Genomic DNA, 26,114 nt, shown 5'->3' on the forward strand with positions numbered 1-26,114 from the left:
GAAAGACAGAAGGAAGGAAGGATAAAAAAGGGATTCGAGGAGATGGAATACGTTCCACTTGACAAAAGGAGCGCCGCCTCGCCTCTCCTCTCATCGTTCTCTTGCTGCTCTTCTGGGTCGGGTGGAGAGACTCGATCCCTTGGAGACCGGGCGGTGGTCTGTTGGAGGAGATGGGTTTTAAACGGCGTCAATACTACGATATCTTGTGGCTAATTTGTTGCGCTCGACCAAACTCACTCGCGCCGTTTGCAGTGAACGAAGAAGATTTCGTTATTATTATATTCTATTTATTATAGGTAACATTATATACAATATATATACTTATTCTTCTATATAATTTGTCGCTTCTCTTCGCTGACTAGTCACTGCTCGTCGCTCATAAAAATGACTTGTTTTGGTTCGTTTTTGATTGTTTTGGTCTGTTTTTAGGTCATTTTCGCATGCCGCAATGATCGTGATGAGCGGAGTGAAACGTCAGTCATCTCAACACCTTGGAACCCCCCGGGTGACATAGGGTTAGATGGGTTTTCGTATAGCAGGGAATGTGTTGCCCGTCGCTTCGCTCACTGTCTATCGCTCGTCGCTTATTTGCGTAGTCAAAAATAGTCTGTTTTTGAGATGTTTTGACTTATTTTTGGACCATTTTCGTGTACCCACGATGATCATGATGAGCGGAGCAAAACATCAATCATCTCAGCATCCTAGAACCCCCGGGTGATACAGGACTGTATGAGACTTTTGTATAATAGAGAAGATGTTACCTCTCGCTTCACAAGTTTAATACCAAAATTTACATATATGTCTTAGTCATTGAAAGAGTTGACGAGAAGATTAACAGATTAGCATTCACATAAACTTGATTAGCTGGTAGATATTACACACAGACATTATTGCGTAGAATCAATCCATTAAGTATATAAAATGACATCAATGTGTTGTCCCTCTAAACACGCACCGAAGAGAATAGCGGCAGAATTGGCCCAGACGCGCAGAGAATTTGGTTGACCTTTTCCTTCACAAATGGCGACCGCATCCGAAGTGGTGGTGATGCGGCCGCCCATCAAGGCCAGCTTGTGGGCCCCCATCCCAACCCAACTTTGTGGTTGGTCGATTTAGTTGAGATTTTTTATTTTATCTATTTTCAAAAATGAAGAGAACGTATGAGATTAATGAATTAACAAAGTTTTTATCACCTAAAGTGAGATTAATTAACATCCAGATTATGAGTGAATAAAATGTATCCTAAAAGAGGCCTTTCATGATTTTATATTAAGGTATTATATATATATATATATATATATATATATATATATATATATATATATATATATATATATATATATATATAATACCTTAATATAACTAAACACCTTGACACTTACCACCACAACGGTTGGAAAAAAAAGCATCTAACAACAGTACTATTAAATAAACAGGCAGGAAAAAGAGAGAGAGAGAGAGAGAGAGAGATCTCCCATCCGTTCGATTCCCATCAGACGTCTAAAAGAGCATCCACTACATAACGCCCCACGATTCGAGGGTCGGAAAGCCTGGGAACAGCGAGTCGAAATCGGAGGTCGGTGGCACCAACGAGCCGGCGGAGACCGGCACGGGCTCTCCCAAGCCCAGGAAGACCGCTGACGTATCGAGCGTAGGCAGGAAGAGCTGCTGCGAGGGGGTGCGGGCGGCCACCGTGGGCAGCATCGGCGGCTCGCCCGGCTCCTCGTCGCCGAGCCGGACCCCGGTGACCCACTGCACCATCTCTCGGAAATTGGCAGGGTCGGCTTTGATGTATGTGGTCGGCGACCGCTTCGACGGGCGCGACCTACGCAGCCGTTTCGAGACCCTGGCCGCTGGTTGGGGGCCAAGGGGGTTCACCCGGCGGCAGACGGCGTCGGCCAAGGAGGGAGGATCGAGTTGGTGTTGGACGGGGAGGGGGTAAGATGAGGAGTGGATGTCATGGAAGGCGCCGGAGGAGGAGGTGTCGGAGGGGGAGATCCGGAGGACGCGGGCGAGGCCCTCGTTATCGCCGGTGAAGGCCTCGCTGATCCACCTCGACTCCGGATGATACATCAACGGATCGAGCACCGAACAATCCTCCGACATGTTCATCATCCGGCAGGAGGAGCTTCTCGACGCATTCCAAGGCAAGCTTGAGGAGGAGGAGGAGGAGGAAGTGGAAGCGAAGGGTGGATGGTGATGAGAGTGGACTAGCAAGCGTTTAAGAAGACGGTGGCGAGGGGCGGAGAAAGCGCGTGCATCGAACCACGTGTCCTTGACGTCTCTGGAATCGGATAACCGCGTTCTGTGTCGGAGGGGTTGGGTCTAACGTATTTAAATCTAATTTTCTGTACCGTAAATTACACTATAGATAAATAAATAAATAAACCGGAAAAGAAAATATTTCACATCCTATCCAAAAAGTTACATCTATCAAAGAAATGAACAGAATGTTATAATGATAAATTATTAATATTGTTTATGTAACTTAAATGTTGAAGTTCTTAGGTGAGACATGATTTATTAACTAACTATTTATGAAGTAAAAGAAAAAAGAAACATTTTTAAAAAGAGAGATTCTTGTTTGTCTATTTATCAGTCCACTTTCAGCTAAAGGTAGTGTAAGTTTAGCAATGTAAACTAATCCAGTTTCAGCTAAAAGTGGTGTAGCTACAGACTAAGGTCAAAACCAATATTTTATGCAGCACATGAGACTCATCTTGATGCACTTACTCAGTATCACAACTGGCAGTAGTACTTTTAAGCTCCACCGATCTGGAATAACCTTGTTCTTTTCTATTCCCTATTAAACTCATGAAGTCAAAGACATGTATGACAGAATGGGCTGGAAAGCATACAAGGGAAATATATTATCACCCGTTGGAACATTCCATCTACAAAACTCTTTGATCTTTCCAACTATACTAGCAAAGCTCATTAGAACTTGTATTATGTTTCCAGTAACAACTCTTGCATCAGCCTGTTTGTGGTTTCCAAACCAAATCCTAGAAACTCATGCAGCACTCGAATATTTCACCTTGACTTCCTCAAGAGATAAGTTAGATATATTAATCAGTTTTCTTTCTGTAATTCTAGTTTCTGAACTAGCAATTCCTTCTTCATCTTATCCCCATAACTGAGACAAGCAATCAGAAGATAACCTCTCTCTGTCAACAGGATAAGATTGCATGTTGATGACAAGAACAAATTCTAGAAACTCATCATAGCATGACTAGTAAAATGAATATTGATTGTTTTGTCACTTTCACTTTGACTTCCTAAAATCCTTCCACCGTCTTGGTGTATATTTCTTTTCCCTACGGTGTCTCAGATTGTTGCATTCTTCAACACCACCATGGATTGTGATCGACATATTTAATACCAATACAAGTGTCAAGATTACCTTTTGTCTCCTCCTGTGACCCTGATGTCTCCTCTCCTCTCCTCTCCATGGAATGGTTCAATGGTATCAAGGTGAGCGAACCCGAAGGCCTCCACTTGTCTCAAGCCAAGAAGCATATAACAACAGGTTCCTTAATGGCCTCTTAACCTTCCTGCCAACCTGTTGGCATCTGCATCCAATATTATGATGACAAATAGATAAAAAAATTGCTGTAGTTTTGTTGACTTTGGGGTGCAGGTGTCAGTCGTTCGAGCCTCATGTGAGGTTTGCCTAGTGGTGCTGATTGGCATAGCTTCAGGAAGGTCAATGAATGGCCACAGAAAAAAAAAAAAAAAAAAGTTTTGGTACTGAGAGATTCCACCCACCTTTTTCATATAAAAAGGGACTTTTCTTAGGGGTTTGGCAGTATGACTAATTGTCACATTCCTATGTCCTGTGGTATGGTCTGTCAATTGAATAATGTCATCTGTGCATTTGATTTGATTCCTTTCGGAGGTAATTGGGCCCAATTGTATCTGAATTGTGATTTAAAAGAAATGTTCTCAGAGAATCTGGAATTTAGTGTCAAACCCACAGGAATGTGTACCCAAAGACCACACTGTTTGAGGGGAGCAGGAGGAGCCAGGTTGGTATATAATATAAGATATTGGATTGACTCCCAACCCATAAAACTCCTAAACAATGACAATATAAGATTGTATTTTAGCTATATAGCTATATGGTCTAATGATTACTGTTTAAAGATTAGTATGTATTCATTTTTCTTTTTGTTTTTTTTTTCTTGATGGAGATGATTAGTGGAAGACCAGTAAAAATATGATTTTTATTAAAGAAAAAATCAGACAAGAAAGATAGATACTCTTCTCTATTGCCAAGTGTTTCAAGTGATGAACAAAACACTCTACTTAATCTGACAGACTTCCTCTTCATGAAATCTTTAGATTTCCAAGGAGCTGAGGAGGAGTCTGATTCATGTGAGATGTTAAAAGACAATTTGAGTTTCTAGTCCACGTAGGATTCATTTAGTGGCATAGCATAAGATGACACAACTATTGTGGTCTTATTTGAGAGACAGAAAGAAACAATATCAATAAATGAATGGTGGCTAATAATAATTAGGCAACTGCTCGACCGCTCAAAACCAAACAAAGAATTATAACGCTCATTGACGTACCTAAAATCCTTTATCACGTTTTTTTCCTCAGTGCGTAAAGCATTTCTCTCGCTCCATATATCACAGACGTGACAAATTGGAAATTTTGATCAAGCTGGTGTCATCTTAAGAAATCATGATTACGCCTTGTTGCTACTATGCCAAATTCTTCGACGATTCAACAGTAAACCTCCTCTCGTCACACGTTGCGCATACAGATTCATTCATTTCTTGAGGCAATTGTTTTAGATCACATCGATCTAGAAAGAGGACCAGTGATACACAAAATAAAATATATAAACCATGCCAGTCACAGCAGTCGGAAATGTACAAAGGAGAAGCTACATGAAACACAAAAGTCAAATCACAAATGTCAGCTGTCAAAATCAAACTTACACATCACTTTAGTAAAAATTTCCTATCTAAGAAACGGTGTAACTTTGAGGTGAATCTATTCAAAATATTTTTTAATCTGCAAATGCATTTCAAAATAAACAAAGATATCGGTATGATGATCAAACCTTTTTTTTTTAATTCTTCATATACTAAAGTATGAAATAGAGTTTAAGAGATCTTGAGAATAGATCTCGCATCATATGTAATCCTATCATCAAAATCATCTTATAGAAAATTTTATACTTCATTTCTATTAATCGATAACAATACAAACAAATCTGTAATAAAAAATTATATATGTTCAAATCATTTATAATAATTTAATTTAAAAAATATAGAAATACTAGAAGCATAATTAGTAAATAAAAAATACTAATAAAAGGTACCATTGTAATAATAAAAATATACATAATGTTAACATAGTATTATTCTTATGAAATAGTATTACCATCTTTTAGTATATAAACTTAAATTATAAATATATTCAAAATAATATCATCATATCCCATCACATAATTATTCGAAGTAGATATTTCTTTAATGTTATCTAGATCTACTAATTATGTGTATCATTATAAATATTAAATTTTAATATTATTAAAGTCTAATTCTATAATATAATTTTATAAATTTATTAGTCTAGACAACTTTGATGGTTACAAAACTAATATAATAATATAAGTTATTTTTTAAGTATCTTGAAAATGATAAAATATTTATTATAGTCATAAGCTCGTCATTCTTGATTACTTTCAGTTAGATAAAATTTAGAAATATAAATTATAAAAAATATTCACCAAAATTTTTAAATATAATCTATATAGAAATAATTCAATAATAAAAAAATAATAATCATAATAATTATTAAATATTAATTGATATAAAGAAAAAAATTAAATGCATGTGAATAATATCATATCTTTATTTAAATATATGATAAATATTATGAAAGTGAATAATCACATAATTCACATAAAACATATCTTTATGTAAAACTATGATCATGATAAAACATAAATCATATCTTTATATAAAAATAAATATTTGTTATATTTTTTTAATATGCATGTGAATAATCATATAAATATTTAAAAAATAATAAAATAAATATTAAGTGACAAGAAAAGAATACCAAGATTTTATATGAAAAAATATTTTAAAAAATTAGGCTGCTCTATTTAATTTGGCAGCCTAAATTGAGCCATAACGAGTTTGGTAGCTCAGAAGTGGGCACAACAATTAGTCCAATGAATCAAACCAATCAATATTGGACGTCAAGATCAGAATTAACTGACGATCAAAATAAGGTTATGATTGTGGTCAAAAACAAGTCCGACCCAAATCAATAAACTGATCAAAATCTAAAGGGGAAAGATCTGGTCAAAATCAATGTTGACGTAATTTAGTCCAAAATTAAGCCTTCCCTATATTAAATCAAAATCGAGGTTGACCGGGTCAAAATTTCGGTCAAAATTAAATTTAGGGCATGATTTCATTTTGACCAGTCAAAATCTCTTGCCCACGAGCCCCCGCGTCTCCCTCGTCTTCTTCGCGACTTGCTTCCACCGTGGCATCGCCGACTGTGACTTCACGGACGGTCGATCCTCATCGCGCCACCTCCGCTGCACTGCCGCCAGTGGGCTATGTCGCCATCTGCGACCGCTGACAAATCGCGATTACACCACCTCGCAGCCTCCGGCTGCTGCCTAAAGACCTCGTCGTCGCTCACCGCCTCCTGCGGGCCATGACAAATCCATCAGCCCCGGCCGTGGCCAAGCGCGCGGCCGAGTCCCACTGCCGCGATGCTGCTCCGCCGAGCAAAAGGGGAGAGCCCGACCACCGTCGCCCATTCTGTCTGCGATCCGCTTGCGTCGAGCACCACCGCGATTCACACAGCCCTCAATCGAGCCGCCGTTCTCATCCGTCCAAACCAGCAACCAGGCGACCACCGGCGACGTCACCATCGTCCTCGGCAGCGCCTCCTCACTGTGACTTCTTCGCCGCATGGCCGACGCGCGACCTCCTCACAGCCGCGCCAGCGCGCCCTCGTTGACGACGCAGCATCGTCGGCGGATCGCCCTCAGCAGCGGCTCCTTTCTTCTTCCGATAGTTCACCGTGGCTTCCTTATCGCGGGGGGATTGCTAATGCGGCCGATCCTCACCACGACACCTCCGTCGGTCGACCGCTTGGCGACCCAAATCGATGGCTGCTCTACGACCGACGAGCTCGCCCCCGTGCCATCGATAATGTACCATAGCCACGGCCGGCGTTGATGAGGCATGGCTGCCGTCGCTTCACGGCAATCGCAGGTGCGGCAGATTTGGTCAAAATTGATTTTGACAAGTCAAAATTCTACCGCAAACGGAGAGCGGATTTCCACTATACCCCTCGCTTGTGGGAGGGACTCTCCCCTGCGTTTTTTAATCTAAAAAATCTAAAAGTATAATTTAAAATTATATTTTTTTTTCACTTATATAATTAGGGTCAAGTCAATAATAAATAACCAAAAATTAAAATATAAAATTGAATGAACTTGCTTTACATTTACTGGTCAAATGAAGTCACATATAATAACAATAGATAGCAACTCATTGTCCATGGAAATTTATTTGGACGCCTATTTATAATACGCTTCCTTCCTAACTATAACCATTAGTCTACTCAAAGAGAAAACTCCATAAATTTTGTCCTTCATATTGGATTAGACCAACCTACCTGAGCATAGGAAATATTTTCCCTGCATAATCAAGCATGGACACATCTAAATCTTAATATTTGTACCTTAGCAAATTATTATAAATTGCATGTCTATATAACAAAACTAAAAGAAAAAGAAAATTATATAATATATAATATATTTTATTTTTAATTAGATGAACAATGTTAGGATTAAACGATCGACGTATGTATTATTAAAAAAATAGATATGGAGTCCTGTATATTCAAAAGTAACAAATATAAAACTCTTTCTTTTCCTTTTATGTCACTCAAATTATATATATTTTAACATCAAGTATATTATAAATTATCTAATAATATAGGTCAATTAGATTAGTGATAAAATATTAAACGATCACAGTATGTGATCATATGAAACAATCGTTCGATGTGAAGGAAAAAAATCATGAAAAAATTATGATCAATCTTTCGCTATAAAATAATGAGATTACACTATCACTCTTTCTAAATTAACTAGAGAATATCAATATCATATAAAAACTAAGGATAAGATAATTTTCAAAAAGCCAAAGAGAAAAGTTAAAGAATAAAAATCTTATAGGTCTACACCGATCAACCTAAAGAATTTGGTGTCTATATTAGTATATCAAAAAATTATAGTAATCAAAACTAATTTCACTAATCAATCATCGAATCATTCTTTTCTCCAAATAAAAACATATTTTCTTATTTATGATGATCACCTTTTATTTTCTTCTATATGATATAAATTTCTAAATTAGTTTATAAATTAGATTATCAAATAATTTTATAAATTAATTAAAAAATAATTTCTTTCGATTTTTTAAACTATGTGGAAATTAGAGCATTTATTCGATTTGTATATGATTGTGCTCTTTTGGTGGCATCTTCAACCTTTTTTTTTATCTTACTATTAATAGTCACACTCTTATTTATCTTGCTATTAACAATCAAATTCTTAACAAAACAAGCTAGTTCAAATCCTCCAAAATTTATCGGATGAACCTTCGATCCTTCAATTTATCGGATAAATACTGCTAGACTAATATTTAGGTATATGCCATTTTAAACTGATAAGAATCTAATCACTATGGGGTTTTATGCCAAAGGAGTTGACCTAAGCAAACACATAGATATACGTGGATATAAAATGGTTATTTTTGCATATAATCCTATTCCAATGGACAATCTATAGTTTGCAGTTTATATATCAGTAGGTAGGAATCCCCTAACTGACTTTGTAAAGGAAAGAGGTTACTTAAATGTGCACATAAAATAATAATAATAATAATAATGTGACATCGATACAACATGCATATGATATGATTATGGTATATAAGATGAGGTATCAATAGGAAAATTATTAATAGGTTTTCACATGAGGTATTAATAGGATAATTGTACGTTTCTTGACAATACAAAGTATGTAACGCAAATTGTAATTGTATTAGAAGTTTGGATGACTTAGTTCTTTGGTTGTTTACCATAATTAGTCTAAAGCAGTGTGAACTTATTGAAGTAGACCTCACTGCTTTGAATGCAAAGCATCTAATCATGCCATCTATTCAATGAAGTCAATTTATAGTCAGCCGAAGAAGATTATATACAAAAAATAATAAGTTTTATGTTATACATATATGTATGTATATATGATAAACTTAATTTGAAGGGAAAAAAAATACCAACATCACTACCTTCCAAAGGTTTAAATATGTAGACAAATTTCCAATAAAAGTACACGCATTTCCTATTTCTTGAGGACATATTGGGGGATTTGGTGTTCCATGTTTGGAATAGTCTACTAAATCCTGGATCATGTACATAAAATGTGACAACAATTCAGTGCTCTCTCTCAAACTTTATCATAATTATATGCGAACGTAGAGAGAGAGAGAGAGAGAGAGAGAGAGAGAGAGAGAGAGAGAGAGAGACATTCCTACATCCACTGAATGAATTCTGCAAATGGCAACATGCTCTTTTTATCCCACAGCACATTTAAACCACATTCACTCCTCTCTCTCTCTCTCTCTCTCTCTCAGATTGCCTTTAAATCAAACACAAGCACTCCAAAAAAGAGAAAACCGATAGACCGCTACATCATCTCTGAGATATCAGCATGGAGAAATCTGTTCAAACCCCTCAACCTCAAAGCCCTTCTTCCTCCATCTCTACCATCTCATTTTCTTTCTCATCCCACACCTCTGTGCCTAAACTTGATGAACCCAAGCAAAAGAATGCAGGGAAACGCAAAGCAAGGACTGCAAATGCCGACGCCCCTTGTGTCAAAGTAAAGAAGACCTCCAACTTCAAAGGAGTGACCAGGTATGAAATCGAAGATTAGGTTGAAGATAACTTGTTTTCGTTCATGGTTTTTCTGTGATGTAGTAGGTGTTAATGTTTGTGATCATCAGGCACAAATTGACAGGTAGGTTTGAAGCCCACCTATGGGACCGAAACAGCTGGAATGGAACGAAAAACAAGAAGGGAAGACAAGGTAAGCAGGAGCCCTTTGAGATGTAGATATCATAGTCAATCTATCCTCATGGTCATTCTGTTCTTATATATTCTTTTCTTTTGCAATCGTCATGATCCAATGATCATCTTCGTCTTCCATGGTGGTCACTCCGCACAGTCTATCTGGGTAAGTTCTGCATGCTTATATCAAGATACTAGATCTGAGAGGCTGTGAATATATATCGTGTAACGTGATGCAGGAGCATTCAAAGATGAGGAGACCGCCGCCCGTACCTACGATCTCGCCGCTCTCAAGTACTGGGGACCCCAAACCATCCTCAACTTCCCTGTAAGAACTCCTCCTGCGTTATGCGTCCTTGCAAACCCTAATCATTAAGCTTTCTGATGCTGCCGTTCTTACTTGGATTTCTTATGTTGCAGGCACAAACGTATGCGACAGAATACTACATGATGCATCAAATATCAAGGGAAGAGTGTGTTGCCTCTCTAAGGCGCCGGAGCGATGGCTTCTCAAGGGGAGTCTCAAAGTATCGTGGGGTTGCTCGGTAAGAATCGTCATCGGAGAGTGTGTTATCTTGTTATCTATAGATCTCTGTATCGGATATTCGATGACTGTAATGACCTACGACGGTGGAGTTTGGGCAGGCACCACCAGAACGGGCGGTGGGAGGCCAGGATCGGCCATGTCGGCGGCAGCAAATACCTCTACTTGGGAACCTTCGGTATCTCCTTCTTCCCTTACCTCCTCTTCCTGTTTGCTTCACTGTCACCCCTTCGCACAGCATGACATCGCACGTGAGGAATGCATTAAATCAGCACGTCCATGTGGACGTCGCTGCCGCCTAACCGCGTCATCCTCCACCCTCTCCTTTGTTTGGACATGCCTAATTAACGTGCGCAAGGGTTTGCACTCCATGAACCGTTCTTGAGTGCATCGCCTGGGCACTGCAGTACGGGGCTCATGTTTCTGATAGCCATGCAATACGTGCTCTGTGATGGTGACCAGGTTGAAGGCTTAGTCCTTCCATGTTGAAGTCCTTTGATAATATCTCAAAAGGATGGTCATTTGCATGGTTAGAGGGCAACAAGCTTGAACTCATGCTTAATTAGTCATGTAATAGGAAAAGAAGCTCAAGGGAATTGATGTAATACTGGGAATGCTTTGCTTTTCTCTCATTTCTCTCTATGTTATGATCTGCAAGTGCTTGTTGACAATATTACTAATAAATATTAGGTGTTATATGTAATTTAGATACTCAAATATATGCATGAACTATTCCACAGGCTTCACATTGTCTACATTTCTCATACATATAGTGTTTCCTTTTATTCTGGTGCAGATACTCAAGAGGAGGCAGCACAAGCCTACGATATGGCTGCCATTAAATACAGAGGCAGCAAAGCAGTCACCAACTTCGACGTTGGCCGCTATACTCAAAACCCTAGTTTCCCACAGGCCCAAACATGTCCTGCACCTCCCTTGGAGCTGTTCCCAGAGCTAACTCAGCCCCAGCCCCAGCCCCAGCCTCACTTCTTTGACCCTGCCGACTTCGTCACCCTGCACAACCTCGTCCCCCTCCAAGTTACTGATACCGTCGCTGAGATCCCTCTCCTCGACGGCACATCCGGCTTCCCCTTCGATCTCACCGATGGTGATGCCTTCGCCGAGCTGTACACTGGCTTCGACGTCGCCACCTCTCACATGGATGTTGAGAGTAAGTTGTTTGACAGTGATTTATGGCAGATCTTCGAAAGCTTCTTGAAAGAGATCGAAGGTGATGATGCTCTTCTAAGCGTTGGTGCAGCTAGTAATAATGAGCCAAAAGCCTGTTGAAATGCTAAGGATTCAGGCGATGGCGGGGCGAGGACACAGAACGCTCCTAACAATACTTCCTCGGTATGTCTTAGCATAGGATGGATTGAAGTGCCTGTTATGGTCTGCTGTACAACATGCATCTTTGGGATGTTTAGGATATAGATTGTTGTTCTAAATCTAATATTATGATGCAATGTTGTGTAAGTTCTGTAGTCTCTAAAACATGTCTTTCTGCAAATACTTGACATGATACAAAGTATAGATTTGACATATATTAGTTACTGCCTTTCTTATTATTCATAATTGTAGCTGTCTCTCTCTCTAGCACACTTCTGTTGCATCAAATCTCACGTTTTAGTACACACACACACGTATATATATTATAGAAAATATTTTATTCTTTTATTTTATAAGAGAAGCTCACAATTTTTGTAACTCGATAGTTATGGAATCAGAAAAATGATGTAAAATATATGCATATTTCATATAAATGTATTTAATGGGTTTTGGATGGAGTGATATGCTTATTATATTCCATTTTCATTCTTTATCACCCAGGCATAAATAATCTATGTTAATAAATATAATAATTTATTAATTTGTTGAGCATAAATCACTGTTTCAAATTATTTAGGTCCAGAATATTAGTAATAGACTCATCTAGCTCTTAGAAATGAATCCAAATCATTATCCACTTCCAATATAGTAGTAAAGTGAGGTGCTAGTTTCCTTCTTTTTTTCTAATATGAATAATGCGTATGATATACATAATACAATCAATGTATTTTTTTAGTTATACTTATAAGATAATATAAAAACATAAATTCAGCTTTAAAATTATGATCAATGAATCGAATTCTCACCTCTATCTTAAGACTATTATTTGATGCAACAATTGTACATCGATTTCAGTTAGTTGGATTTCCAATTATCATACTACAATATATTAAAAGACTAAAAAATATATTATATTTTTTTTATTGTTAATTTAACAGTAACACAATTTCCTAGCTAAGGTAATTGGGAATAGTACTTCAATTATGATTTCAAAAGACAAAATTGATAAAAAGAAAAGAGTAAGATAAAGAATAAAACTTTCTTTCCATTGGCTACAATAGTAACAATGCACACATAAAATAAAACAAGAAGTCAAGGAAGTCCTAAGAAATGGAGAGAGAGAGAGAGAGAGAGAGAGAGAGAGAGAGAGAGAGAGAGAGAGAGAGAGAGAGATTAGTAAATATTCACCTTCTCAATCAATAAAAAAAATTAATTTTTACGCAATCTATAATAAGTTTACCTACTGATATATTATAAAAAAATTATATAAAATATTTTATTATATATATAGAAAATTCTATGAAATAAAAATGAAATACAATTCATTTCTGTGAAAATGTTATCCAATTTTTCCGTTGATCAAAACGCTGGGCTTTAAGATTTGTGTTTGTGTTTCGGTTTAGACTTGGTCCAGGTCGAACCCAACCTAAACCAAATTAAACCCGTCTATATAATGCGTTTCCCACGGTATCGAAGCAAAACGTACACCGGGGAGAAAAGGGGTAAAACGTAAGGGAAAGAAAGTTCAGGAGAGACGGCGAATGGAAGCATGCGAGAGGGATTTAGTGGAAGGGATGGAATCCATGGCGGTGGACGAGAGGAGCTCGCGGTCGGCTAAGATCATCGATCTGCTCCGAAGGTTCCTCGGCGTCCAACAGAGGAGGGCCGAAGCTTACGCCAAGCTTCGAAGGTATCCGTCGAACCAGTGATTTATTGATGCTGCTTCTTTCTATAATCTCTTGCTTTCAGTGGTTTATTGTGAGGATGTGTAATGTTCTTTGTGGAGTATTGATCTTTGACTTGGGTAAAAGGCATCTTTACGGAGTTAAGATCGAATTAGGTACGAAAATGCGTTTAGCGGCCAGTTGTCTGCATGATAGACTCCGTGCTTTGTTATGCCTGACGCGTAAATAAATAAGGGTTTGAGTATTGATACCCTCGAATCTGCACCCGAAAGATATTAATAGGATACTTGTCCTGAAATTTTTAGACGATGCTAATCATGTGGCCTTATAAATTGTATTATGTTATCACTCATAGAATGCTTTAATCACTCTGATATGTTGGCTTTCTGTTGACCATGATGGGAATGGTGTTGATACTGATTGTGTTATTGCGGTGAGACTACTCCCATTAGAAGAGGGATTTCATTAGTCAAATTTGATATGGTACAAAATACACTGTATGTTGTCGCTTTGTTCATTTTGTACATCTCGACATCTAATTTTTTGCATGTTCCTCTTTTTAAGTGATGTCTTTTTTGATGTACTAATGGCATGTGCAACTTTAGAATATATGTTCCTTTGCATGTCTTAAGGTGGTGAACAAATCATGGAAGCATGAGTACACTTCTAGGAAATATCGCCAATATTTGTTTTCATATAAAGGTCTCAAGACAGTTCCAATTCCCAAATGATAAAAAAGTTTTATACTAGTAGTTGAACAGTTTTGGCTTTCATCTGTCTGATACTATTGTGAAGTATAAAGTGTTTTCCTTCATCTCTCAAAGGATAAGCTACTGGTTTCAGAAACCTTAAGGTTTTTATTTCATTGTCAACAAATAGTTGCTGATTTCATAACCATGATTAGTTGTTTCTAAGCAACTTTGAGTTGCTTAAGAAACAATATTGCCTGACTTTAAAAACTTTTGATAAGTAACATAGCATAAAGCCTATTCTAACATTATCTACTTGCTTATATATCACACTTTAGTTTGGTTGTCTCTGATGATGTGGTTGAGACTTGTTCGCTTCTGGATGCTTCAGATTGAAGTGTTTGTTTGACAATATTTTAATTATTAAGCTTGCCTGTGTGCGATAAGTACCTCTACCATCAACATCCATTTCTTCCTTGACAAGGTGATGTTATTGCAAAAGCACTGCATCAAGTTGCTTGATTTTATCCACAACTGCTACATCGTAACTTGCAATGAAGATTTCTTCTGTTTTTAGTTGTAATTTTTTTTTGTGAAGGGAATGCTTAGAAATCTTCTATTGGGATAAAGTAAATTAGTTTATCCTAAAAGACTGGCATTAATTTCCTCCTAAATTGTCTTCACTTATAATGATAAGCTGCATATCAGGCACCTTCTAACAATCAAATTCATTAATGCCATATAAATATGATTATAGATTCATATAATTAGTGCCAATAGAGAATGTAATTGGTCTTTCATGGGTAAAATGCATGAGTATCCATGGGTTAGTCAAGATATAATGTGGAAGGTGCCATGAAAGATGAAATTTTGTTGGTCTAGAGCAGAGTTAGCTTCAATGCATAGAGATTCCTCGAGTCTTTTCCCTTTTTACCTATTCCAAATAAATTTGGCTTCTATGAAATTTGAGTATGCTTAGAGGTCTGAGGACTTGGAAAAGGCTCATTTTTATACCCATTGGGTTGAGCACTTGAGCTTCGCCTGTTGCTTTCCTATTCCCAACTGGCTATTGGTCATCTTCTTTCTGACCCTCCCTCAATGCCCTTTCCCTTTTTGCTTTTCAATGCCTTACAAAGGTAGTTTTAACTACCTCTGACAAAGGCGATGACCTCTCTTTATAATATCTGTAAATGCTTAGATTTCAAATATCTACCACTTGCAACACCGTGCCATTATTTAAGAAATCTTGGCTTCACATTAGAGTTTGTTATAGCCTTTTTTTTCTTGAATTTTGACTAGTGCCCATCATGGTTGAGATTTGTTGACTAGTTGTACCAACTATGGTGCCTAATTCATGGCACCTGTGTTTTGATCAAGAATAACGGTGGTTGCTATGGTGCTCACCGCAAGTGCTCTATCATCAATATGATTGCAACGAGACATGCCTGCAGTAGAATACACTGCGCCAAGCATAGTATATGCTGCTGTGTGGCAAACTATTCAAGCACTCAAGAAATTTGTAGCTTATGCTTTTCAAGCTCATCTGCAGAAGAGTCTGTAAATGAATTGGCCAAAACTGAGAAACTGAACTGAACTGACTCATTTAGTAAAAAACTTGGATTTATATATTGAATGATTGGTTTGGTTTGAGTAGTTGGAAATTGGAACTCTTGACTCTATGCCGGTTTGATCTTCTAAAGATTATCCAAATCAAACCAAACCAAATTGTGCAGTTGTATATTATTGGGAAACAAATATAGAAACAAAATATTTTTGTTCCATCCACATGCTGTTCGCAATATTATTCATTCATATTCATTCCCAGCCTTGTTTAAACATATTCTAATTATTTTCTGCCATCACAGAGAAAGGCTTACAGTACTATCTTATGTGGTGAATACTCGGTCCTAGTTGCCTTGACCTAACTGAAAATTGATCCCTGATCTTAGAGACTTATTCTATAATCCTGTTCATCTGATTTATTTCCTTCAGTGGCAAGAGTTCTGATTTTCTTATCACTAGACAAATAAATTTTCTTTCAGGGGATTTACAGAATATATGAGCAATGGAGGAGAGTTGGCTTACCAGCAGCTCTGTAAGGAGATAACAGTAGAGTTCAATGATTGTTCAAAAGAAGTAGGTGGACCTTTGCTTACTGATCTTTATGCCTGTGCTCTATGAGCTGAATAAGCTGAATTTATTTTTCCTCCAGGTTCTTGAAATGGAATCTTTGCTTTTGATGCCAGATCTAGCCCGTGGTGATCTTGCTGATCTCTTAAAGGCTGTTCAGGCACAGGAAAAACAGAAGCTTCATTTGGTACCCAGACTTTGCCACATGTTCCTTTCTGAAAGCTTTTCTACTAGGAGCTTGATTTGTATTTTATTCTGTATGACATATTTGGTATATACCTGGTTAGATATTCATATGACACTAGAAATAACCAAGTTTGTCAGAATGACTTTTTAAACACAACGAAAATTGTTGAGCTGAAAAAGTTAGAAGAGGGAATGTGATTTGGTGATTACCTGCGACATAAGGATTCACAATACAAGAAAATTTGACTGATCTATTTTACCATTAACCCTGAGGAGGACATGAGCCATATAATTGAAGTCTTATCACTGTCTGTTTCCCTGATGTCAATTCTTTGAATATTGCAATTTTTTTAACAGAAAGAACTTAATGAAAAATAACTTGCTGTTTTTTGGAAAAAATCACCTTTCATTTTATTTATGTATATAAACTTGTGTGATTAAGAAACCCGCTGATGCTATCCCACAGTTGGAAAGGTTTTGGATAGAGAGGAGACAGCGCATGCTTAAAATTCATGAACTACATTCGTCATTGAGTTAGAGATAAAAAAGCCACGGCACTGAGCTGTCTAAGTCAATTCTTAAGGTTGGTTGAGTGAATAAGATGGCTGTCTGGAATTCAGCCTTTTTTTTTTTTTTTCATTTTAAGTGTATTATGGATAACATTTAGAGATTGGTGTAATGTATATGGATGTCTTGAAGGGCTACAACCATTAACAATCATATATTCACCTGAAATAATATTACATGGTCTAGTGGCTTTTTTCATTTTTGAAAACTCAGCTGATCAAGGACAATAGCTATATTGACTATTGCCTCAAATATTGCATTATACAAATGTGGTTGTATCCTTTTGAATGGCTTCTGTCAGAGATAATCCCCTATCTAGGGAGCAGAGGACTTGGCAAGGCAAAATATTTTAACTTGCTTGAAACTTTATTTGGGTAGAGATCTTGATAAAACTTGTGAGGTCAATCGGATTCTTAAGTTTGTAATGCAGTTTCCTATTTGGTCATATAGATATTGCGCTTGAGTCAAAACTGTTCATGTCTTAAAGTTCTTTTTTGCCATTGCAGAAAGTCATGTTTTTAGTATATAATCTTGATTACCTTAGCTTGAATGCACTCTTTCATTGTTTGGGAATTACATTTGATTAGAAATTCATTTTCATAAAATATACTTGCCATTTGACATAGTGAACTTTTGTCGTTACTTCAAGTAGAAGGTTACTGTAGGAAATTGAAGATTGAGTTTATAATCCAGGGCCTTAATTCTAATTATAAAAAGATGTGCAAAACTGTGTTAAGGACTTGATCTTTTCCGTGTCTCTGTTTACCTGTCATCACACCTTCTGCTAATTTTTGCTTTCCTGGTGCCTCTGGTTGCCAAAAGACTGCAAGGATACAGATACTAAAGAAGGCAGGGCGCCCATCAGAGCGGCTGGTCAGCCATGAGAATTGTCGATTCGAGAAGCCAACCGAACACGAATGTGTGCATGTTCATGAGATTACCGAAGCCGCTGGAACTGAAGATGCTGAAGCTGATGCCGAGTATGATGGTGCGCTCAAGGAAGCCATCTGTGGCGTGCAGGATGCAGTGACCAACATAAATGAGCACTTGGAGGAGGTCCGTTATGAGATCGAGGCACTCGAATCAGAATAACTACTAATCCCCACACAGCAGCACCATATCAATCTGGTTCTGGCTATATAAAACCTTGGTTACCTTGTTCATCTAGTGGTGCTTGCTTTTGGTACAGAAATCAGACCAGATATGAGCACAATGTTTATATGTCCTTTATACTATCCTCGCCAGCAAGTTCTGTAAATTTTTCATCAGTGTCTATGCTTGTTCTATTTGTGTTTCAGTGCCCTTAACAAATTGTTGCAAGAAATGATAGATTCACTGTAATAGAAAGTTGGAACTCTCCATTTGTTTGATGTTTTTTATGTCAAATATGTAGTGTATGATTCCAATATGTGCCAACCTCCAATATAATTTATAGGAAGCTGCTATGTTTTGCATCAAGGAATGTGTTAATGTAATGAATTATCATCATCATCATTATTATTATTATTATGTAATATATTTTTTAATAATTTTCAAACACTAATGTCCCACTGGTTGTATATGTAAAAACAAACATGTAGAAGGGTGTTATGGTAATTGAAAGCACGCTCGCTATGTGATTCCTCCTCCCCGCATAAACATCTTTATTCCGCTTTTGAACTCCGCCATGGTCCCGTGCCTCTTTCTTTCTTTTCCCCGGCTCGTGGTGAAAGAGGAAGAGGAAGAAGAGGCGGAAACCTCGCGTCTTAAGAGATCTCAGGTACTTTTCTTTCTTTCTTTGCCAAATCCTGTTTTCGTTTCTTCACCTCTGTTTTCGTCCTTGTTTTTGTTTATCCCTTACGTTTTTTTGTAAATTTCTCTGTTTCGGAGATACTCGATCTGGTGTCCTAAGAGCCAGTGACCGCGGTTTCCTTTTTGCTGTTCGATCTCGTCTCTTCATTGTTTTGTTGCTGCAAATCTTAAAATTCTCCTTGATCTGATGTAGACCTGGGCTCCGTAATATCTTTTTCTTCAGATCATGGTTCCGCGCGACTATAGTTTTCTCTCTCTCTCTCTTTGATCTCAGTGGCTGGTGAACTTTTTGTTGATGTTAATGCTATGGATCTAATAGATCGGAAAGAATGGGGCTCACGTTCGCTAAGCTCTTCAGCCGCCTCTTTGCTAAGAAGGAGATGCGGATCCTCATGGTTGGGCTTGATGCGGCCGGTAAGACGACCATCCTGTACAAGCTGAAGCTCGGGGAGATCGTCACCACCATACCCACCATCGGTGAGGATTACTTGCCTCAGTTTATCTTTTTTATTGAACCTAGTTGACGTGAAATGAAATCGCCTTTATGCTTTGATCCGTGTCTATCGATTTTTGATGACATTTATATTGCATCGATCCTTTTTTAGTCAACTGTCAAAGTCATAAATCTCATCTTAAAATAAATAAATAAATAAATAAATGTATATATAACTGAATTTGTACTTTTGCTAAAAAAGAAAAGATTGTGTTCGGAGGTTCCTTGTTATTGTGATTTTATCTGTTTAATTATGTCTCATTCCAGTTCTTAACAGAACATTCAGCTTATGCAGAGCCACACGAGGTGCCACTCAATTTTCTTGAATGATTAGAGATATTATACTACATAGAGCTCAAATAGTAGGGAAAGATACATGCAGCTGAATCCGGATAATTAGGACATTATGGTTTGTTGTTGTTGTTGTTAACATATTTATATAAGAGATGCAACCATGTTGTTCTGAAATTTTTCTGATGTACATGAATGTAAAAGATGCAACTGTAATGGTTAATACTGCTTATTACACATATGAAGCCATAGAATTGAAGGCTATGGCCTTATTACATGCATGTTTTCCCTCATATGCTGTTGGTTTGGCATGGTAGCTTCTTTGATTTGAATATTGTGAAACAGAAATCAAATTGTGTAAGAATGTTGTGCATCTACTTGATGTACTTGTTATTGTGTGCTTCTTAATGCAGGATTTAATGTGGAGACTGTAGAGTATAAAAATATTAGCTTCACTGTCTGGGATGTTGGTGGTCAGGATAAGGTATGTGAATACCTGTTCAGATTTTTTTATAATGCTTGAGAAGTGGTTAATTTTGTGTTCATCATAAGAGGTCTACTGACATAGACAGATATTTGACTCAGGGAAATAGGTAGAATAATTGAGTGATATTGGAAAATTTTCTGCCTTAAATGCTGACAAATCCTGTGTTAATTCAGAATACAAAATAGTTTATGCCACACTTGTACCATATATTCTTGTAATTGAGCTTTGCCTCATCTGCATAGCTTATCACATATTAACTTATGTTATCTGATGTGGCCATGTGGAGAACAGATTAGACCTTTATGGAGGCATTATTTCCAGAACACACAGGGCCTTATTTTTGTTGTCGACAGCAATGACAGAGATCGTGTAATTGAGGCAAGGGATGAACTTCACAGGATGCTTAATGAGGTAAGTTCTCCATGCAAAATGTTTTTGTTTTAGAGTCTTGGATATTGGTTTATCTTTATGTAGCAGTGACTCGGAAAACACTAAATTCCATTTACTATTTAGTTACACAGTTATGGCTTATAACTATGTTATACTGCTATGATCTAACTGAATTGCTTGTAAAACACTTGATTTAGTTAGATACTCCTAACCAGAGTTGTCTATCAAATATTTGTGTTCCTTGTGAATTATTAGACACATATGGGATGTACTTTTGTGTTTTCTACAATTTCTCTTTTAACATAAATTTTGGGATTAAAAAGAATGCTTTTATTTTAATGTCTATCATACCTTGTGCATCTTAAGCAAGGGTGGATCTATGTGTTATCTAAGGAGTCCATGGCTGACCCATCTTTGTATCCCTACCTTATCCCATACATATATGTAACAGAAATATTTAAATTTTCTGGTAATTTTGTGTCCTTTACAAGAGTGAGTTATGAGAGACCAACCACATTTTACCCTACACAATTGATACAATCATCACTTTTTATTTTGTATTATGACCTGTAAATTTTTATCCTCTAATAATTACTTTACATTTTATTCTGTTTCACAACTTCTATAGAATTTTATCTTCTAACACTTCCTTCTACAAGGTAACATACATCTTGATGTTAGCATAATATTCATTGGCATAGTCCAAGTCAAAATTTATTTTGGCCAGTCTCTTGTTCTAAATCCTACTTACAACCTTGGCAACTATATGTTGATTTTAATTCAAGTAAATTAAAAGGTTAGTAAAAGCAGTCTGGTATATTTATGATACATTGTTCATGTTTGTTTTATACTTCACTTGGTCTTTGAAAAAGCATCTCATAAACAAATTTATTAGTAATGATTTTTAATCAGTTAATCATGCTTATGGCAGGCATGGAAACAGAAGTTGTTGCTTATGCCTTCACAAACTTTAAATGTTTATGACAAATGCATCATTCTTCTTTCGTACACTGAGAAAGTGTCCTTTGTACTGTTGTATCTATGGTTACCTAATAATCTAACACAACATCGCAATATCCTGTAGTCAAAGACATTCAATAGTAATTGTGTACTGATGGTACTGTCCTAATATGGAATATTGTAGCATCAAGGACTGTCTTTAAATATATTGATGTTATACTTTTTCTACTCTACATAATTTATATTTTCTGTGATCATTGTAGGATGAGTTGCTTGATGTGTTTCTACTCTGCATAATTATTTTTTGTGATCATTGTAGGATGAATTGCGTGATGCAGTCTTGCTTGTTTTTGCTAACAAACAAGACCTGCCAAATGCTATGAATGCTGCTGAAATTACTGATAAGCTTGGTCTGCATTCCCTGCGTCAACGCCATTGGTATTATAATCATTCTCTTAGCTGAAGAGTTAATAATTTCTGAATTTGTTTAACTTATCTACAAATAATAATATATATTTTTTATCATTGCATCAAATTCTTAGTTAAGATGATGGTAAGAAACAGAGTTTTTTTTTCATTATAGTAACTTGTTTAAATAAATTATGGGAATGTTCAAGTAATTAATGACCTGCTTGATCAGAGTTCTAATTCTTGAGGAACTTAATCCTGTGGTTATATTAGATTTCAAACCTGTATCCAACTCTTTCTAAAAATGTCAAGTTAATTAATGATAAGAAAACCAAGAACAGAGATTGCACAAACCTCCATCACTTTATTTATTGTTGTTTCATGACTTTGCCATGCTGCAATTTTACATTAACTTTGCTATTTGATTAGCTGAAGTCTCTGCAATATCATAAAAAGATGATGTTTGATGATTGCTCAACCAAAACAAAAGTTTCACACAAACGGGATAATTTTGCTCTGCTGCAATTTCATTCAGGTACATACAAAGCACCTGTGCTACCTCTGGTGAGGGTTTATATGAAGGGCTTGATTGGCTATCTAACAACATAGCTAATAAGGTATTTTCCATCATTTTCTGCATCACCAACGTATTTCTAATTCTTTCCACTTTACTTGTTTATCTGTGCTACAATTAGATTGTCCTATGATCCAGAGTTTTGTTTTCTTCAGTGTACTTGGAATGGGTTATCTTTAACTCCAAGTTTCTTTAATTATCTGTGCTATCAGGCTTAAATTATGACTTATGAAAGATGAAGTAACAGGAACTCCCATATCTACGAAGCAGTCGTGTTCCCTTCTCTCCTGGACGCTTTTGGTACTCTTTTGACCCATAAAACTTTTATCTCGACTTGTGCGAATGATTTCAGGTATCTGTTGGCTACCTGTGCTTTCTATATATGCATATGTATGGTTTTCTAGTCCATTTCTTGGCAGAATTTTGTTATGGCTTATGAGTTTACTTGTTAGATTTCCATGTTCCTATCGCAGTTGCTTTGGTTCTCGGATCCGCATGCCTCATCTGCATGTACACAAATGAATTCATTTAACCCCAAACTCTATTGTTGCACGATATTAACCCTAAACTCTAGGCATCTCCTTGGGAATTGATGGCAATATGAATTGTAGCATCTGCATAATATATTATATGGTGAAAAATTGAAGACAAAGCAACCCCAATTTCTGAATAACATTCATGTATCCACCACAATTTATTTGCCTTCACCTCATTCTTTCTAAAGATCCAGATTTGTCATGTCCAAACAATTACTTAGCGTCTATGTATATATATCACTTTACTTGCTGTGTGTGTTTGAGTGAGGCATAGCCTGTGGAAGAGTGGATGCGGAGCTTTCTGATGAAACCAATACGGTAACAAATAGACGTAGGAAACAGAGAAAACTACTGGCTGGCCATGATAATTAAGGACAGGAGGTGAGCATGCAGAAACGTATGGTCTCCATCTCACGTCTTTTCTTGCTCTCAATGTGCCCCAACTTTTCTCTTCGGTGCCTCTCGAACTCGTCGGGAGAGAACCGTTTAACAGTAAAGACAGATTTTTTTTTTAATTTCATTATATTCAATAATTCCTAATAAACCATGACAAAATTGTTTAAGAATTAAATTTTGTGGATTTACATATAATCTTTATTGACAAATAATCTTAATTGTATACATCAGTAAAGGGGGATGATGATTGTAATGCTGTGACTGTTGTACTTCGTGAAATGGTGTCTTATATATCTCTGTTTTCTGTTTCGTTTAACATCAATTTTACCTGAAACTTGTGTTTTCAGTGTAATGAAATTTAACATCAAGATAGCTTGAAGATTAACCTGTTTTCTATGTAAAGATTGTTTAACATTAAACTGTTTTTTAACATAATGCCTGTTTTGATATCAGTGTAACCCAAACCTAATTTGTTCAGCACCAGCATGACTTTACCCACTTTCCACATAAAATATGTTTAAATATCAACATATCTTTAAATTTTATTATATCTTCAACCTACTTTTTCAACATCAATATGACCCATAAAAACAGATCTATTTTAGCATAAAGTCTAAGCAGCATACCAGCATAGCAAACATTTAACTTGGTTTTAACCTTAAAGCTATGAAGTCAACCTTGAACCTGGACAAAATTAGACTCACCTGTAAGTTCTAGTCATAGAAATAAATGTTTCACTTTATTTTCTTGAAGTAATCTATTTACTTGTGTAGTTACGAAGTATCTTTTTTCTTATGTGAGTAATGTTTTCCTTGCACAAAAAATAAAAAAAGAGAAGATCATATTTTCCTTTTAACCATTAAATAAACATCCTTTTAGAGTGAGAACATAGAACAAAAGGCTCACTCATGGTCAATCATCTACTAAGATGCATCAACGAGATGAGAAATATTACTTCTACATCAATACTTCTGTTGGCATTGATTCTATCAAATAACAATTTCTTGACCAATGGACACTTCTTTTGCATTAAGAGACCAACAAAGAGAGGAGATAGCTTGTGATTATCCACAACGAAGAGAATCTTAGATGAAAACAAGTTCAGCAACACAGTCAACGCTCATCTGGGGGAATATTAAATCTTCTATCAGATCTGGCTTTGTTTTCAACGCTCATCAGACTTAGCTTTTTGGTTACCAGCATTATAAAGATATCTAGGTAGATACAGTGCTGAGGAATCCAAGGGTTATCATCCATCTTCTTATACTATACTGTATACACTCTTACACGTGTTTTGCTCTCTTGAAAACCTCTAGTTTTTCTATTCCAAGCACTAAGCAACATGAGGTTTTGGGGCATTGAGCCAAGAAATAACAATATGGAAGTATTCATGCATCACCAAAGCTTCCTTAATTGTTTATTGATCTGCCAAGTGTTTCTATAGATTACACACTACTATGTTGTTCATCTCAAACTTATCTTTGCTAGGAAAGAGAGAACAATGTTCATAGCATGTGAAGATCTTTGTGGATCTAATATTTTAGCTTATAGCACAAAAGCCTACTCTAGAATTCTTGATCAAGTATGGACAATGAAAAAAGACAGAACAACACATTCCATAACTGATGATTTATTCATGGTTTTCTTGCTTAAAATAAAGAAGAAAAAGGTTCAATCTATCATCCATCATCGTAACTAAAATCATTTTTCTGTATTAACATAGGATGAAATACAATGAATAAGTTGCAAGCCAGAACATATTGCAACAAAATTAAGTGGGCTGTCTCCAATACGTTGCAGAGGATCTCTAATTAGATTCTTCACTACCATTTATGAAAAAAAAAAGAGAGAGGAAAAGGATGAAAAACAGAAGTGAAATATGAGAGGATAAAAAGAGAATTTTTTTATATCAAGAGATATTAAAAAATAGTTTGAAATATAAAAATTTGATGAGGTTTTAAAAACTAGAATACCCCACTAATTTTTCTTTATTTTATTTTTATAGATCTCTTATACTTGGAATCCCTGGAACACTTAATTAATAAGTCATAATTTAATAAAAGTTAAGAACAAATTAAATATTGATATTGTGTTTAGAAATTATTGTGTTAAAAATTAAACATTGAGATTGGTCGATATGTTGGAGATTAGATCATGCTATAGGTATGGGCATCATGTCGGAAGGATAAAATATTATGTCTGAAGATCAGATGTTGAAGAAAGTCAATATGCCAATAAAATGGATGATGTGCTGGAGGTTTGAATGAAGTATCATAAGATCTGATGATATGCTAGAAGAGTAGATAATATACTGAAAGCTTGAAAGATGTGATAGATGAGTGGTTGATTTGTCAAGGTCTATATTGAGGTTATTTTGAGCCAATTTGAACGGGTACCAAGCCAAAACAAAGATAACTTATCAAGAAATTAATTGGGCTTGAAAGTGGATCGAATTGAACATGTTATAAGGTCAAACTAGTGGCCTAAACTAGGCCTAGGCACTAATATCGCTACTCAGTGTTGATTGTAG

The 26,114-nt window shown here is 36.4% G+C and overlaps 4 protein-coding genes across 6 annotated transcripts; 3 read left to right on the top strand and 1 right to left on the bottom strand.

Annotated features, from left to right (window-relative positions):
* Positions 1-1,393: 1,393 nt before the first annotated feature.
* On the bottom strand, positions 1,394-2,288 carry LOC103978080 (calmodulin-binding protein 25). Its single transcript, XM_009393783.3, has one exon. The coding sequence runs from the start codon at positions 2,113-2,115 to the stop codon at positions 1,516-1,518; it is 600 nt and encodes a 199-aa protein (XP_009392058.3). The 5' UTR covers positions 2,116-2,288; the 3' UTR covers positions 1,394-1,515.
* A 7,481-nt stretch (positions 2,289-9,769) lies between these two features.
* On the top strand, positions 9,770-11,962 carry LOC135606654 (ethylene-responsive transcription factor WRI1-like). Its single transcript, XM_065097709.1, has 7 exons — positions 9,770-9,975; positions 10,065-10,147; positions 10,286-10,294; positions 10,368-10,456; positions 10,549-10,673; positions 10,774-10,850; positions 11,469-11,962. Exons 1-7 carry the CDS (start codon positions 9,770-9,772, stop codon positions 11,960-11,962), a joined length of 1,083 nt encoding a protein of 360 aa, XP_064953781.1.
* Positions 11,963-13,491: 1,529 nt separating this feature from the next.
* On the top strand, positions 13,492-18,628 carry LOC135607150 (uncharacterized). Its single transcript, XM_065098729.1, has 4 exons — positions 13,492-13,691; positions 16,418-16,511; positions 16,588-16,692; positions 18,081-18,628. The coding sequence occupies exons 1-4, from the start codon at positions 13,543-13,545 to the stop codon at positions 18,348-18,350; spliced, it is 618 nt and encodes a 205-aa protein (XP_064954801.1). The 5' UTR covers positions 13,492-13,542; the 3' UTR covers positions 18,351-18,628.
* Positions 18,629-18,876: 248 nt separating this feature from the next.
* Positions 18,877-24,979, top strand: LOC135607151 (ADP-ribosylation factor 2). Of its 3 annotated transcripts, XR_010485098.1 has the most exons (8): positions 18,907-19,017; positions 19,369-19,526; positions 20,247-20,317; positions 20,612-20,731; positions 21,990-22,108; positions 22,614-22,695; positions 22,865-23,004; positions 24,619-24,979. XR_010485098.1 is itself a non-coding variant. In XM_065098731.1 (7 exons), the coding sequence occupies exons 2-7, from the start codon at positions 19,379-19,381 to the stop codon at positions 22,868-22,870; spliced, it is 546 nt and encodes a 181-aa protein (XP_064954803.1). In that variant the 5' UTR covers positions 18,877-19,017; positions 19,324-19,378; the 3' UTR covers positions 22,871-23,060. The 3 variants fall into 3 exon arrangements, 2 of the variants coding, with proteins under 2 accessions (XP_064954803.1, XP_064954802.1); XM_065098731.1 differs by lacking the exon at positions 24,619-24,979 and having other exon boundaries at positions 18,877-19,017; positions 19,324-19,526; positions 22,865-23,060; XM_065098730.1 differs by lacking the exon at positions 24,619-24,979 and having other exon boundaries at positions 22,865-23,060.
* The last annotated feature ends 1,135 nt before the right edge of the window (positions 24,980-26,114 follow it).

This window comes from Musa acuminata, chromosome BXJ2-3 (genome assembly GCF_036884655.1).
Source record: "Musa acuminata AAA Group cultivar baxijiao chromosome BXJ2-3, Cavendish_Baxijiao_AAA, whole genome shotgun sequence".
Taxonomy (NCBI): Eukaryota; Viridiplantae; Streptophyta; class Magnoliopsida; order Zingiberales; family Musaceae; genus Musa; species Musa acuminata.